The sequence below is a fragment of the Mauremys reevesii genome, linkage group 5, assembly GCF_016161935.1.
Source record: "Mauremys reevesii isolate NIE-2019 linkage group 5, ASM1616193v1, whole genome shotgun sequence".
In the NCBI taxonomy this organism is placed as follows: domain Eukaryota; kingdom Metazoa; phylum Chordata; order Testudines; family Geoemydidae; genus Mauremys; species Mauremys reevesii.
Window position 1 is genome coordinate 20,642,485 of NC_052627.1, and position 17,754 is coordinate 20,660,238.

The window sequence follows — 17,754 nt, forward strand, 5'->3', positions numbered from 1 at the left end:
AGGGATACCATTGAGCTCACCTGACCCACCAGCCTGGACTCCCTTTACATTGTACTGCTGTGATAGGCTCTCAGTCCCCTTCCAGCACACATACAGGTGAAGACACACCCAGCTGCAGCTTCACACAGATGCTGAGATCAGCTTTGCATGGGAAGGCTCAGCTAAGGAACTGCCCAGTTACTCAAGTGCACACACCCCTTTGAAGGGTCAACCCAAAATTATACTGTCTTGCGCTGCACAGAGAACTCATGAAATTCGCTCCCTCTCTCAGTTCAGTCCTTGTTTCTCAGGTGTTTCCAGCAATCTTCTCGGGCGGGGAGTCAGTGAAGAACAGCCACGATGATGTCACTCCCTGTCTTAAATAGCTTTTGCATATGGCGGGAACCCTTTGTCTCCAGGCTTAGTAGGTTCCCACACCTTTCCATGGAAAAACACTGGTATTCCAAGATGGAGTCCAGCACCACGTGATTTGGTCACATGTCCCTGTAGGGCCATAGCAGCCATGTCTAGGAAGCCATTTGTAGGGTCCTCAGGAAGGCTCACTGGTGGGCGACTAGCATCTTCTAAGACCTATTGTTCTCCCTAATGGCCCTTCCCAGCCAGCCATCTAGATTGATTGCATTCTGCCTAGTGGGCGTTCCCCAGGTGTAAACACATTTGTAATAGATGCATAGACAATATTCCTAACTTCAGAACCAAAATAATACATGCATACAAATAGGATAATCATATTCAGTAAATCATAACCTTTTCAGTGATATCTCACATGACCTATCTTGTATAAAATACATCATAGTTATGCCATAATCATATCATAACAATATATCTATGAAGAATATGGACGTAGTGTCACAGGGGTGACCATGGGCTCAGTTTTTGGGGGGCATTCCCCCCCAAATCGGGGTGAGGCATGATGGGCACATGGGGTTACGTGCCTCTGCCCCCCATTTCTGCAAGCGCAGAGCTCCCCAGCTGAAGGAGGCTGTCTCTCAGCTCTGCAGACTGAGCAGCTGAATGCCACCTCTTGAGTCCTAGTGCCAGTCGTGCTCCCCTTCTGTGTGCTGGGAGCCTTCCTATTTTCTGTGCAACAGTGAGTGCCTGGGGTGGGGCTGGGTAAGGAGTGGGGGTGGTGGGGAAGGAAGGGGGTGGAATAGAGCAGGGGAAGGGGAATGTGGGAGCGAGGAGAAGGGGATGGAGAAGAAGAGGATAGGGGAAGCAGGAGCTCAGCATTTGGCATCCCCTCAGCAGCAGCTTGGGCTCCTCTCTTAATCAGGCCCATTGAACCCTCACCCTGACAAGCCCCACCTCCCCCCACCTGGACCACTCTGACGAGCCCCTCACACCAGACCCCACTGATCCCCAACCAGCTGCACGTGGACCCCCACCCATCAAGCCCCACTCCCCCAGCTGGACCTGCCCTATTAAGCCCCCCACACCCAGACCCCTCCCGCTGAGCCCCAACCACCTTCACCTGGATCCCCTGCTGAATCCCATTACCCCTGCACCCGGAACCCCCCAGCAAGCCCCTGTGCATCCAGATCTCCCACTGAGCGGCCCACGCCCAGATTGCCCCACACAGAAACCTCTCACCCCACACCTGGATCTCCCCCCACTAAGCTTCTCTACACTTGGCTCCTGCTGGGCTGAGCCTGCCCACCCATACCTGGTGCGCCTGGCACAGAGAGGCAGGGCCCCGGGGTGTTTCTGGGGCAGGCCCAGCCCTTGCACTGTCAGGGTCAGGTGCAGCCTCACTGCCGAGTTCCTGTACCAAGGAAGGTGAGGGTTTAGGGTGACCTCCCACCTCAAATGCAGTCAGGGCCTGTGATCCCCACTGCCAGGCTGGAGCCACATTTATTTATTGACAAAATTTGCAGAATTTAAAAATAGTGTGTTCATAATTTTTAATTTTTTGGCACACAATTCCCTCAGACGTCAAAAACAAAATAACTGTGCTCTTACTACATTGAGTCCTTTCTCCTTCCCTGTCTTTTAAGAGACAAACCCAGATTCCTTTATTTTCTCCCTCTGTTGGCTGCTTGTCCTGCTCCCGAGCTGGTTTTCCCGTCTGGTGCACACTGTGTTCAAATCCTAAGCCTTTTCTTCTGCCTAAGATGCATGCCCTCCTGATTCCCAGCATCTTCTCCCAGTCCTTCACCTCCTCGTGCTAGCTTTCAGTTCTGTTCCTCAAGACATCTTGCTCTCAACACCACCTTCCAATTTACAGGTTCTCCTCCTCTTTGGTAGCTGCTGTACCTGATTCCCACTGTATTCAGTTCCTGGGGAGTACAGAATCAGGATAGTAACCCTGAATGAGAATAATTCTCAGTTCCAATTTGGCATTTCAGCTTTGTAAACCATTTAAAAACTAGCAAGGAGTGAAGAGAGATGATTATACAATACAGATGCCCCCTGACTTACGCAATCATTCCATTCCGGAAAGCCTTGCGTAACTCAAATTTTGCGTAAGTTGGAAACGTATACCTGTACGTTATGCAAAAATTTCCACAACTCAAAAATCCTATTTCTGGCTTATGGAACTTTTTCTGTAAGTGCGAATTTGAGTAAATTGGGTCTTGCGGAACCCGGGGAGCATCTGTAAGTTACTGAGTGACAACCAGACTGCAGTAGACTCCAGAGAATTTACACCTTTGATATTTCTATTTTTATAGCTATGTTCCTATCATTGGTACTAATTCTGTCAATATCCGTGTAGCTCAGCTTCCCTTAAGGGCAGAGCTTCTAGCCTCTGGCAAAGCAAGAACTTGAATTTAGTACCAATTACATTAATGATAGGCCTGGAACGAGGAACCTCGGGTAGAAAGCCAACATACAAATGTGCTATTGAAAAGTAAATAAAGGACAACGTTGTCCTATCTCCTCTTTATATTATACAGTTTATCATTTGTGTGGACTTGAGACTGAATTGCCAGTGTGAAAGTCATTAGGAAAATGTGTCACACATGGAACTAATATATAATATAGATGTGTCACGAAGTTTACACTATCAGCTTGAGAATGCTGAAGTGTTGTTATGCACAAATAACTAATTTCTGTTTCCAAAGACTGAATTTATGAAGTAGTAAATTGATGTGCTGAATTGAGAAATATGCTTAGATTGACAAAAACAAGGAGGAGTCCTTGTGGCTCCTTAGAGACTAACAAATGTATTTGGGCATAAGCTTTCATGAGCTAAAACCCACTTCATCAGATGCATGGAGTGGAACATGCAGTAGGGATGTATAAATACACAACATATGAAAAGATGGGAGTTGCCTTACCAAGTGGAAGGGTCACTGCTAATGAGCCAATTCAATTAAGGTGGAAGTGGTTCTATTCTTAACAGTTGGAGTGGAAATCACTTTTGTAGTGCTAATGAGGCCAATGTAAACAAGGTGGCCCATTTCAAACAGTTGAGAAGAAGATGGGAGTATCAGCAGGGGGGAATTAGTTTTTTATAGTGACCCATCCACTCCTAGTGACATTTGTCATGTAATTTCCAGATCTTTCTGCAAAATCTGTGAAAACCATTGGCCTTTTGATCAGTTCACAAGCTAGTTTCCTCAGTTCAAATCCCAGTTGCCATAGCATAATAACTAATGCTGGGGAAATATCTCAACATATTTTCCACTTCAGTTGTATAAATCAAATATTTTTACACTCCTAAAATGCACAGAATGTTTTTAGCATTTTCTTTTCCTACCTTGTTACCCCTTTAAAAACAAAACAAAAAACGGTTGCTATTTTTTTTAGAAATGTGAATATTCATTCCAATAAACAATTGAATTCACTTTACCTGATTTGTCTTTGCTCCTCTTTTGGATTCCCTGTCCATTAATATGAATATCCTAGTGAATGAATTTCTTGGCAGGGAAAGTGGCAGAAAAAAACTTCAAGTAAATATTGGGAAATATTTGCAGCTAGTGAGTTTTATACTCAAAACCATGAGTATTCATGCCATGGACCTATTTCTTGGCTGTCTGTTCAGCCACCAAGAAACAAAAAAATGCAACCTGATTTTGTGGAACCATCTGTAGTTACTGGGGCTTCATGCACACTCAGGAGCCCACCCACTCAGTTATTTAAATCAGGTCCTATTTGTTGAGCTCTGATTGTTATGGAAATCTTGGTCATTGTCCTCATCTATTTATCCACTGTGTTCGAACTTTTATCACTAGGCTGTAAGAGCAAGAGGGAGGAGGAAAAGTGTCTCTGGGAGGACTATCTTTCTCCCTTTAAAGATGCTTCCTCAGTTTGTTTCTTGCTTTTTCTTCCCATCCACAAATTTCTCCGACTTACCTTTGATGTGTTTAGGGTGCTAAAATCATAGGATTGTTAAGACTGAATGTTAAGTGGGGGTGGGCTATCCAGCAAACTCTCAACCTCTGACTACCCTAAGAGAATATGTGCCCACTGTATAAAATGAGGAATCATTTGTAAGGGACTCCTCAAAGTGAGCAGCCTTATCTTTGTGTGTGTTGTATTCATCTGAATGTATTAAAGTAGGGCAGGAAATGATTCAGCAGTCCTGGATGAAATCTTAGGTGTCGACACTCTCCATTTAATTTGCATGCTATAATTACAAGCTGTAAAAATAGCAGATGCATTCTAAAGGTGATCATTAAAGTGTTTAAAACATCAAAGGAACAAATGAGATGACATTTCTATATGAAAACTGTAGTGCTTAATTAGTGGTCTCCTGAATATTTTTTCTTTAATTTAGCCACTCAGCAAAAACTGACAGCAGAAGTTTGTAATGTATAGTTGTGCCTGTTTGTTAGGGAGGCAAGGAGATTTCTTTAATAACCTGCTTTAGTTCTTTTATTGAGAAGAAAAGGCAGCAATCAGTCTGCAAAGAAATCAAATTAATTGGCGTCCCCCACATATTTCAACTGGCATAATTCATTCTAAACTGTTTCCTCCTAAACCCAAGTTTGTTGTTTTTCACATAACAGTAAGTATGGCAAAGTAGTTTATTTGGAAAGTTAGTATCTGGCACTGTCATCTTTTTTTTCAGCATTAAAAAAACGGAAATGTGTAGGTGGAGAATATCTTCATGAGTCTTGCAAAACAAATAGCAAGCCAGTAAAGGATTTGAAATCCAGGCCATTTTTTCTTATTTGTGTCACAGTGGTGCTTTGAGCTCCTGGGTACTGTTATGCAAACACATAGTAAGAGATGGTTCCTTCCCTGAAGATTTTACAACCTAAATAGAGAAGGCAGACAAAAGGCAAGAGGGGAAATAATGGCAGAGATGTAAAGTGACTTGGTGCTGCAATCGACCAGCTGTGTGAGTGACCTTCATCAGCTTTTGGTGTCCTTGGATATCAAGAGGGAAGTGATGTGACCATTTAGGCATTAGTCCGAGAAGAGCACGTAGAAGAGATACTGAGAGGGCAAGAGAGGTTACAAAGGCAAAATGCTGCTTGGTGAAGTGTCAGCAGAATAAATTTCTCAGCTACCCAAAATCCTGGAGTTCTTTGCTTCCTTCATAACATCTGTTCTAGTGAAAAATGACATGTGCAGGGCTAAAACGTTTGCATTCTTGCCACTTTTTACTCTCAGCTCTTCAAAGGGTAATTTCTCCCAGCTCATATTCTTTACAAGGAATGCAGTAACTTTAATCTGTTACTTGGGATTTCTCAACAAAAAAAGGAAAAAAAGGGGAGGGGTACGGAAAGGGGTGTTTCTAGCAAGCAACCCCCAGGCCACTTCTGGCTCTGTTATCTCCATTCTGGCTCCCAGTCTGCCCTAAGGGATTGTAAATCCAACTTCTTTTATGAGCCTCCCCCTCTCATTTGAGAGACTAGCTGCTTTGTTTTGTGATAAGGATTTTTCTGTTTGCATCCTGCAGTGATAGCTGGTCTGGGAGATCTTTTTAAACTTTAGTGTAATCACTTCCTCTTTACAGAGCTGCCAGTCCCACACTGATAGCTATATATAGACAGAAGATGTAATCGTATGCCTGAATAGGAAACTATATTTTATATTGGCCAGAAAAAAAAAAGATAGGGGAAAGTGTTTTAAAAGGCTTGAACTATATTCTCTCAATGAGAATAAATATAGCCTGCATTCTAGAACTGTCAGATAAACTGCATTGACAGCATCCACAGTTGCATAACATCTGATCAATTGCCTACACTACCCTGTTAATGCACTGCTAGAGGCAAACTAATAGATGGAGCTTGTTTAGGGACAGAGTCTGGCGTTCGTGCTCAGAGGGAAATCAGTGAGACTACTTGGAGAGCGATGTTCTACTTAGCGTGAGTAAAGATGGCAGAATTTGGCCCTTTGGTAGTAATTGTACCACGCAAATTTGCAAATGTGGCTATCATGCAGGGGAGTTACAGAGTCAACCTCACTCTTTGTTCCTAGCTCAATGACGATTCATTGTCATTCATAATGACCTAATAGTCACTGGGACAGGGAAAGCAAACGGTTGTGTATCCTAGGTTAGGGTATTCACCTAGCATGTGGGAGACCTAAGTTCAAATCCCTTCTTCACATCAGGCAGAGAGGGAAATTGAACCTTGGTCTCTCACCTCCCAGGTGAGTGGCCTAATCTCTGTGCTAAAGGCAATAAGAGAGGCTACATCCTGCTGCTTCTCCCCCCCCATCCCTGGCATCTGAGTCTTCCAAGGGTAATTTGGGGGAAAGGCCGAGCTGTCTATCATATGTACTTATATGGTCAACAGTATAGTATCTCAATGCCTCACAATTATTCACTGTCCCTGCAATACCCCTGTGAGGTGGGGGAGTACTATCCTTCCAATTTATGAATGGGAAACTGAGGCAGAGAGCAACTAAATAACTTGCCCAAGGTCACACAAAATGTCAGTGGCAGGTCAGGAAACTGAAACCAGGTTTCCAGAGTCCCAATCCACAAATGTAACCACCAGGCCATCCATCTTCCATTTCCCTTTAATAATTTAGATTTAGACTAAGAAGTTCACAGTAAGCATGTCATTTGTCACTCTCTACTTCAGTGGCACAAAAGTGCACAATCCTGGCCTTATCCAGCCAAATTCCCTTTCTTCTCTGTGTTGGTTATTTAATTCTCATATGTGGCTTTCCCTCATAATCTTTCCAGTATTTTAAAGTGATCATGCACACAGTTAAAAACCAAGAGTGTACAAATAAATAAATAAACTTTCTCCTACAGCTAGAGTGATCAAATCACCAGGATAAAGGCCATGTTAAACCAGATCAAATAGTGCTGACTTAAACTGAATGGAGGGAAAAGTTTTATTTTTTTAATGGCAATACTAGCCTCCGTGCTACAATACACAGCCTACCAATTGATTAGCTGGAGAAATGGATCTGTGGCTATAAATCTGCATGAGACAGATCTGCTATGGCCCTCTAAGGAGTCTTGATATAAGTAGTTTCAAAATAGCATTTCTGTAGAGGATTAGAAAGTCACAGTCATATGTAAGGGTCAGCATTGTCTACAGACCTAAGCAAGTGCATTCTCATCTTGGTTTGGAATCCCTCTGTGGCTTTGGCCAAGTCACCTAATTTTCCCATCTGTAAAATGGGGTTAATAACTACATCACAGTAGTGATGACTATTGAACAGCTGCTTGAAAAGAATTATATACTAGTTCAGTCAGTGCTCATTTGGAATTAGAGTGTGCATGTGGCAGGGAAGACCTTAAAGATACAGTGTGAGGAGACCAGGTGAGAATGATGGAATGAGGAACAAAAGATGAGATTAAGGAGGAAGAGAAAATATAGGGGAGAACAAGGAGGTGGAGAGAAGAGTATGAATACGAATTGGGAAGAAAAAAGACTGGGAAAGGAAGATGCTGCATTTTAGAGAAAGAGAGAATAGCAGGGAGAAAAATAATGTAGAATGAGCTGCGGAACAGGAGGAAGTAAAAAGGAATAAAGACATCTAGGGAGGGAATGAGCAAGAGCAGTGATTTTTTTAACTTTATTATGTTTCTACAGCTGTGAGCTTGTGAGGAAAGGGGTGATATTTTGAGCACTTGTGTTACAATAATATTGCTGTTTATTCTGTGATCCACAGTGAAATGTAGGAAAAGGGGAAAAAAATACTTAAAATTCAACCAAAGTGCAAAAAAATCCCAGTTTAGATGAAGAGCTGTTCCTTTACCTTCCCCGCCTCAGTGTTACAGTACAGACTTCAATGTAAGCTGGTGGTTCTCCATTCCTCAGCAACAGGGTGACCTGGTGGCAGACTGAAGATTTTTGGGGATGCAAAGAAACATTTACACAACCTTCCCAAAAATCCTCAGCCCCATCCTGTACTTTGTGATGTAATCACAGGAGATTGGAGTGAAACTGTTTTGTAGCCTAATGCCTAAATGCTAAGGCCAGCACTGATTGCCCTTTGGTCATATGTTAAAGGCGAACACGGGCAGCAAAAGTCAATGTGTGAACTGTTTAAAAATGGTTTTCTAAGCATCCCAATCAGCAGAATGGAATAGCAGTGTGGAAATGGGCATCTATCAGGCATCCACTTCATGCACTGCTTTCTGTCAAGACAGCTCCTCTCCTCTCCTGTCCATATAATTACCAAATGAGTGGCAATGCTGCAGCCTTGAGCACTCTCCCAGTCCCTGATGATGAGATATTGATTAGGGCAGTAGCTCCTCCTTTCCAGGAAAGATCAAGTGTCATGGGAGTTAAGGAATGGGAAACATCCCCACATGCGGAGGTCAGGAGTTAGTCTCCTCATTGCTGAGCCTTTGGTATAATCAGAGCCTCTAGTAGGGCTTGCCAGGGAGTCTATTGTAGGGAGTATTCTAGCATCTACTCCCTAAAATAGACAATCAATGCTTGAGGTTGATGCCCTGCTCCTCCCCCTGAAGTTTTCTCATTCCTATATTTCTACACGTCATGGTCCCTTACTGCACGCTCCGTCAATGTACAATAGACATGCTTGCTGCTGTGTGGGAACCGAACTGGTGGTTATAATATGCTTGGACTCAGTGTTCGCTATTATGGCCTCAGTTCAGGAAAGCATTCTTGAGCAGGGATACTTTCTTGAATTGGGCCTATATGGTTCACAAGTTGTCCTGAAATATAGTCAAAGTGTTACATGGGTGTCATAGCCATCCTTTTTTTGGTGGTGGGGTGGGAGAGGCATTCCTCATTTTCCTTTAACATCATTATTCTTTCGCTAGATTTACTGCATGCATTTAAATTCAGTTTAGGAAGTCTGATTTGGAAAGTAAAATAATAAGGTAAAGCAATGCAAAAGCAATTTTTCCAGATAAAAATCTTACTTTTAGAATTGAAACTTTGGGGGTGGGGATGGTAAAGTGGGTGATTTCACTTTGATGTCTCCCCCCCCCCCCAAGAATCTTAAATAAATAGTGAAAATATTGAAATACATTTCTAATGTTTATGAGCTGACGTGTTGCCAAAGTGCACCCACCCGTTTGCATCTGCTGCAGTATTTACACCCTTTCCTAAACCACGTTTGCATACAATGCGGGGTGGGGAGAAAGGGCTATTGGCAGCAGCAGACTCACTTGTGGTGGCATTGTGGCCTATGACCATTTGAAGGCTGTTTATGTGCAAACTGGCTAACAGACAGCCATTGAACATTTGAGCTAGGCAGGGGTAGCGCTGGGTAATCAGTGGCACAGATCATCAACAGATGCCCCATGGAAGATGGTGGCCAGCCATGGGTTATTTAATTTTTTTAATTGAGGCTTAGGGCTTTAACCCTAATTTTGGAATGTTGACCTGGTTGTGTAACAGTCAGTTTGGGAATGTTTTTATCCCTTTGACAAAGCCTTGCATTTTAATATGACTTTCTGCTTGGACATTGAGTAAACCATGGAGGGTTTCACTGAGTCCTTGAAACCTCACAAGAATCGACATTTTCTCCACATCTTGTATTTTGATAAGTTAGGACATACTGCATAAAGGAATGCAATATTAAAAATGACTTTGCAAGGATAAGAAATGCTTATTTTATCATGCCAGGTCTTATTCAGGCCAAAATGGTAACAAGAAAAGAGTAGACAGTCAAAGCTTAGGGGTGCAAATCAGTGAGCTCCAAAGTGTTTGTAGAAACTCTTAGAGCACTCAGTAAAATACAATAAAAAAATAATAGACTCACTGGAAGCTCAGCAGGAGCCTAATGCACAAGTGTGGCTCTTGATGAGGGTTGATCAACTCTCTCATAAAGGGCAGCAGTTCAGATTCCAGAACTATCTTTCACAATAGAAGGTTCAGTGCAGCAAATTACTTTGAGCTCTAGGATTGTTTTCTTTTATGAAGAGGACTTCAAGGCTGACTCAGACGGGAGAAATATAGGCTAATATCTCATCTGGGATATTGTTAAAAGTTCGCTCTGAGAGACAATGTGCACTACTATATCTCTAGCTGGGTTGGCAGAAGGATTGACTTGGCTACATGCCAGAGACTGTTTTCAATCTGTTTTTTCCGAGCACAGATGCTATCATGGGGTGAAAATCAACATGTATAATGTTCATACACCTCAGGTAGACATCCTCCTCCTAGTTTTTAGCAGTATATTTCTGGAGTTGTAATATACATGGGACTAAACTACTCTGTTAGGAATACACAGTCGGTTTTTTTGTTCAAATTTCCATAACTTTGTACTGAAAGTTTTCAAATGTTTCTGTATCAAGATGTACAGAACAGAGGAGTAACAGTAGCTGGACATCATCTGATCCTCTTGAATATTAGTAATTAGTAGTTTTACCTCTTGAATATTAGTAATTTTTAAATCTTTACACAGTAGTTTTAAGCAAGTGCCATTTGATGCTTTTAGACTTTGTCTACATTACAGCTCAAGTCGGCATAATTTATGTTACTCGGGGGGTGAATAAATCATAAGCATTAATGTGGACAGCACTGTGTTGGTGGGAGAAGCTTCTGCAGCTGTGCCACTGTAAACTCTAGTGTAGCCGTGCACTTAAATACACACAAACATGTAGTTTGTAAGATCAGGCCCTGCGTTATTTAACAAAATGCTTGCATCGGTGAGTAGTTTATGGTTTTATGGTTGTAGGTATTTCTCCTGGTAGTAGGGGTATGTGAAATTGGGCCCATAGTTTCCAGAAAGTTTCATGACAAAAACCTCTACTTGCACTGAGAGTTTTCAGTGCTAATGGGGTGATATTGAGGTTAAGTAAAGTTTAGCATTCTTCCATTTGATAGTATTATTTGTAAGTAATTTCAAAATAGCCTACTTGCCTGAAATGCTACCTTAACGTAAAGCATAAAAGCTCATACAATTACTCTATTCTTGAAAACTCTATCAAAGTGCCTATCTTAAGTTCAGAAAGTTAACTCAAGAGTCTCTAACATCATCCAAGAATAGTAATTACTGTAAGATCCAGGATTTTTTAAATTCCAAGTTACATAATCATCTCCTACTGCAGCCAATACTGTAGTGTTTCCAGGTAATCAGTAGAACAAACCTAGACTTGTCAGAAAGCAATAAAAATGTGGATTGTGCCTTTAGAGCACGGTGCGGGAATTATGTAAACTATAGCTCTGATATTTTCAGGAGTTTTTCAGATTATTTTCAAAAGATCATTTGGTGATGGGAGAAAACTGTTAAAATATGTATTTCACTCTGTATGTTTTAAAATATTATTAGTTACCCACCTCCACTAAGCCAGGAATTCACCCTTGGATATTTTAGAAACAAAGAAAATGAATGTTGGAAAGTATCTGATAACATAAGCATAGTTTTGGGTTATTCAGTGAGGAATCCTTTAAAGTATTTTTTCAACATTTGCACGATAAACCAAAAGCTGCATTTTTAAATAGTGTATAACTTACAAAGTCAATAACTTTTGTTGCACTCCAGTGCCTGAACCGACAGTACATACATGATGGATTCTTCTAATTCCAGGACGAAGTTTAACGAGTGATGCATCAGAGGTACACAAGGCTCAATTCTCTCAACAGGCCATGCTGAACAAAGGGCTTAGTAAATCTATGGGGGTCCTGTCCATCAGAGGAGAAAAAGGCGAGGAAGATTTTTTCCAAAGCATAGCCTCAGATTACTACTCTGGACGTGAAGATGCTTGCTGTACTTATCGGTGTAGAACTGATGACTTGGGGGAAAAAAGTAATGTTGGCGCAGACAGTGCTCCTAAACGGAAGGTTTGGGCTTCCTCCACAGACTTGCTGTGTACAGCTAACAAAGCAACGGAGACAGACCATTCTGCAGAGTCCCACAGACACAGCAATCGCTATGAGACAGTTACAGTGCGGACTTCAACTACCACTAGGAACAAGGAAGCAAGATATTCAGATGGAAGCATAGCACTGGATGTCTTCGGCCCTCAAAAACTGGAACAAGTGCGCCCGGTGCCAGAGTCTTCAACCTCTGTAGCAATATCGTGTGCCTTTGACAGGATCAGAGAGAGACAGAAGAAATTGCAGGCTCTGAGGGAAGCCATGAATGTAGAAGGTGAGTGGGGTTTTCTACATTTTGTTGGTGAGGGGGTTACTTTATGCAGAGGCTTCCTCCATTTGATTAAGTTAATATCTCTATAGCATCTCTTGGAGGAGGTGAGATTTTGCTTTTCTTCAGTTTTTAAGTAAATGACAAAGCAATTAGAATGGCTGCTGCCAGTGCGGAAGTAGGGATAGAGCTACTGCTATACTGGATCAGACCAGTCGCCCATTTAGGCGAGTATCCTGTTTGACATTATCCCACAACAGATGCTTCAGATGAAATTGCAGAAAGCCCTGTAGTAGACAATGATGGAGTAACTTTCCTCCAGAGAAAGCTTCTTCCTAACTCCCAATAATGAGAAGTTGGTTTATACCCAGAAGCAGAAGGGATTACATCTCTTCTAGCCTTCTTGGTTGATTGGTTGGTTGTGTATTAATAACGTCGGATGATCTTGTTAACCTTTTTTGAATCTTGCTAAGAGGTTGGCTCAATGGTATTGAGTGGCACTGAGACCCATGGGCTAACTGAGCATTTATATGAAAAACATTTCCTTTTATCAGCTCTGTAGACATTCATCAAATCATCTGTATGTGAAACCCCACAGGTGTGTCTGCAATATTTTGTTTTAAAAACTTGCTGGTGTTTTCATGGGTTTAGTTATGTAAGTAAGGGACAAATAGTAATAGTAAGGGACAAATTCTGACCTTGAATTGGCCGCATGCTTTGCGGAATAGCTTGTAAAATCACCTAATGCACAAGACAGAATAGCTATGTTTATTTGATATTCAGAGCTAGATACCCTTCTACCCTGTTATAACGCGAATTTGGATATAACGCAGTAAAGCAGCTCTCCGGGGGACAGGGCTGCTTTACCGCGTTATATCCGAATTCATGTTACCAAGAGCGGTTCCTCTGGGCCCGCCCGTTACTTGCTGTGGCCCTCCCTGGGGCCCCCCCACCCCAGCTCACCTCCGCTCCGCCTCCTCCCACGAGCACACTGCAGCTCCACTTCTCCCCCATCCCTCCCAGGCTTGCCACGCCAAACAGTTGATTGGTGTGGCAAAAGCCTGGGAGGGAGGGAGAAGCGAAGCAGCAGCGGCGTGCTCAGGGAGGAGGCGGAGGCAGAGCGGAGGTGAGCTGGGGCGGGGAGTGGTTCCTCTCCCTACCCTGATATAACGTGGCCTCACCTATAACGCAGTGAGGTTTTTTTTGGCTCCTGAGGACTGTGTTATATTAGGGTAGGGGTGTAGATACAAAGATTTCACTGCTAGGTTACTGGTTTGACTCAGACTGTGAGGGTCTGTAGTGTTGAAAAGTCATTGTGGTCTGGTTGCTGTAAGACTGCCTATGTGAAATGGCTGTTTCAGTCCAGGTTCTAGTGGGCATGTCTAAGGCCTTATTTCAGGAACGCATCCCCATTTAGACAAGATGGTTACGCGCCTTTCTGAAGTGTGGCTTAAATCACAAAGATTGCTTATCGGCACCTCTTCTGGGCATCTCAGTAGAGATTTAGGATTGAAAGGCGTAGAGATCAAACGACCTCTTACCATTGGAGGTGGTTCTTGCCTGTCAGTGGTGAGGCATGTTAGGGATGGTGTGGGGAAGCTTGAAATGCCCCGCTCCTCCTATCAAGTTAGCATCTTTGATAAATGCTACATTTTGAAAGCAATAGAATGAAAGTGGGTGATAATAGATACCTGAAGATAACCACTGTGTACCTGGAATTAGACTCTGTCCCTCTAGAAATGCATACACTAAGGTAGTAAGTGAAGGCTTTTGTCATTTAAGGATCTTAATTTAAGGAGACTGTGTCATCTCTTATTTCTGTCTAGAAAAGTGAAAAAATATATAGTATATAAAATAAATAGCATCAGTACTTTCTAAGCTGTGCCATCTAGTTACATTAATTTTTCTGGGTTTGTCATGTTGAAACAAAGAGCTTTTTTCCTTTTAAACACACTCCCTTAATTTTGAAATGTCACTATCCCTGGCAATATTATTTGAAAACTTTTAAAGCCAGACTACACTAATCTGACTAATAAATGAATTAATTTAACTATCAATCTTTGAACATATGCAGTTTATGAGACCAAAGAGCAGGCCACTCCCTGTAAAGAAAATAATAAATTGTCCACCCTTTAAGAGCTCTCTGCATTGTGCATGTTAATCTTGCACAACAACAAAACCAAAGACAGACAATCCAACTGATGAGCAAGAATTTATCATTCCCGTTCAGACAGTTTAGTGATTCTGAACAAAACCTTGGAGGTCGGTGACCTGAAAACTTTTGAGATGATTCCAATGTATGAAACTACTAGATTCCTGTAAGGAAAGGTTGAAAGTGCAGTTAGGGATAACAGATATGCTGGCTTCCTATTCAATGCTGTTGAATGACAAATTTACTTTGAGAGGGTGTAGACAATATTTAATGACTCATTTACCATCATTATGAATTCGCAATCGCTATTTGATAGAACAGGTTGTAAGACAGTTTCCAGCAAAGGCCTGACTTGTGACATGCATGTTTTACATTCTCCTTAAAAAGAATTGTGAAAGAAACATCAGTATGCATTGATTTATCACATGTAGTCCTTGGCCAAAGGAGAGCTTTGCTTTTGGGTGTAGTGGAATTTTTAGAGAAGTCATTTTGAGAAACAAGTCTTCAATACTCTGGCTTTTCATTTTTTTTAGACTGTTCTGGTTTTGTGTATGTCCGTTATTCACAAATGACTGGATTAAAATCTTGTTTTAAATATGAATTCTCAATAAGACCTACTCTCCATTGGTTTTTGGTGAGGAATATTTTTTATCAAGTTGGAGTGTGAAGAGTTTTTAGAGTTTTCATCTGTGTTTATAACTTGCATGAGAAGTCTGTTGAATGTTACACACTCCTTTCTGACTTATTTTGTATGAAGCAAACATTTCATAAAATATGGACTATGTCTACCTCTTTTCATTTCCTGTGTTCCTCTTTTACTCTCCACGTTTCTTACTATATCATACAGTACCTTGCCTGTTAAAATAGGTTAGACCCTTAAAGTGTATGACAAGAGTTTAGGGGTTGGAGAGAGAGAGTGCTGGATTAGTGTCTTTTACTTGCTTACTCTGTTGAAGAGGTGAACGTAATCGTGTGCAAGTTATGTAGTACACTACCATTGTTAACCACTTTTGAAATCTCTCTTTGCTGGGCAGATGCTTTACATCTTTCAAATATGGTGGTAGTATTTTGAAGTGCACTTGTAATGGGTACATGAGCCTAAATGCATGTGCAGCTTTTTGAGGTAGTTCCGTGGCAGTGCATAGGTGAAGCTACTGATCCACTGGGAAGCTCACGTCACGTAGAATGTGTTACCATCCTTTGGAAGCAGATATCAATGGTTTAGGTCAACACCTCATGGCTGTCTGACTCTTTCCCATGGAACATCACACAGCTGACAGGTAGGAGGCTGATCTCAGCTTAGGAAGGAACTGCCCAGAAAGACGAGAGCATGAGAGGATCTAGAGAAAGGGAGTGCAGTGTCCTCTCTCCTTCCCAGATCATCACAACTTCACACCTGGCCCAGAGTGACCTGAGGGAAGGGGGTGCTGGAAAATGATGACGTTCTGCCTTTAGAGGAAGAGGTTATGGGGAGGAAAGAGTATCTCAATAATGAGGGCATTTAGCACGAAGGAACAGGTCCTTGATGCTGGCCAAGAGGTAGAACAGGGGTAGGCAACCTATAGCACACGTGCCAAAGGCGGCACGTGAGCTGATTTTTACTGGCACTCACCCTGCCTGGGTCCTGCCCGGGGGGCTCTGCATTTTAATTTAATTTTAAATGAAGCTTCTTAAACATTTTAAAAACCTTATTTACTTTACATACAACAATAGTTTAGTTATATATTATAGACTTATAGAAAGAGACCTTCTAAAAACATTAAAATGTATTACTGGCACGCGAAACCTTAAATTAGAGTGAATGAATGAAGACTGGGCACAGCACTTCTGAAAGGCTGCTGACCCCTGAGGTAGAACTATAGTGCTGTAGGAAGACGTGATTACAGGGGCCTGGCTGGGAAGAAATGTCTATTTGCAAGACCTGTTTTGGGTGGGATTTGAAATGGTGTTTACTCAAGGTCCCAGCTGTCCTTAGTTCATCCCCATTACTACATATGCAGGTCAATAAATCTCTGCTTTTTTTTTCCCCTCTTTTTCTCAAATTACAAAAAGGCATTAGATCTTAGTGCAGACTAAAGTGTGCTGAATATAACTTTCTTTTTGCATCACAAAGGAAATTTAAGAAGACAAAAAGCCACATCTTACTTTTAAATCTATCTTATTTTGAGTTAAGCTGAGAAACTTTTGTGTTGTTCATGTAACTTTAAGGGTTGAATGTGGGCTTTTTTTTTAAATGTTCCCATGCATAGGATCTGGTGTTCAAAGTTTTCACTGAGAACACATTTGACAACCAAATTACAAACTCTTCAGAAATAGGGTTTATAGTGGAAAGGCTAACACAACCTTAATTATAGCAGCACTGTAATACAGCAGCTCGCAAAAAGCTGCAAACCACATAGGCTACATTATATTAAACTATGCAGTTGGGTTTTGAAACAGAATGTTTCAAGTTTAACTTTATAAACTTGTTAAGGATAAATCATGCGAGGTGCTTAGTTCCTTAACTTGCAGTATTATGTTCAGCTCAGATATAAGGTCATTTCACTTCTCTATTCTAATGAAAATTTAGATAGTTGTTGATTGTCAAAGTGCTTAGCTAGAAGATTGGTAGGGGGGACATCGTCTCTGAATTCAAGTGTACGCGATCCAATTATGAACACTAAAAACACACAGTATTCAAGGTGTGGGTGTACCATGGATTTGTACATAGTGGCATTATAATATTTTCTGTCTTATTATCTATCCCTTTCCTAATGGTTCCTAACATTCTGTTCACTCTTTGGACTGCCACTGTACATCGAGGAGATGTTTACAGAGAACTATTCACAATGATTCCAAGATCTCTTTCTTGAATGGTGACAGCTAATTTAGACCCCATCATTTTGTATGTATAGTTGGAATTATGTTTTCCAATGTGCATTACTTCTATACTTATCAGTATAGAGTTTCATCTGCCATTTTGATACCCAATTCTGTGAGATTCCTTTTGTAACTCTTCACAGTCAGCTTTGGACTTAACTATCTTGAGTAGTTTTGTATCATCTACAAACTTTGCCATCTCACCGTTTACCCCTTTTTTTCAGATTGTTTGTGAATATATTGAAAGCACTTGTCCCAGTTCGGATCCTTGGGAGACTCCACTATTTATCTCTCTCCATTGTGAAAACTGACCATTTATT

General features: G+C 41.6%; 1 protein-coding gene across 4 annotated transcripts in view; it reads left to right on the top strand.

The window, feature by feature from the left end:
• The window catches only part of PTPN13 (protein tyrosine phosphatase non-receptor type 13), a 211,006-nt gene that overhangs the window by 114,296 nt on the left and 78,956 nt on the right, over window positions 1–17,754 (top strand). For all 4 annotated transcript variants that reach the window (XM_039539642.1, XM_039539644.1, XM_039539645.1 and 1 more), the window contains one exon: window positions 11,866–12,429. In XM_039539642.1, coding sequence (XP_039395576.1) covers window positions 11,866–12,429 — 564 coding nt within the window. The remainder of the gene's footprint in view (window positions 1–11,865; window positions 12,430–17,754) is intronic.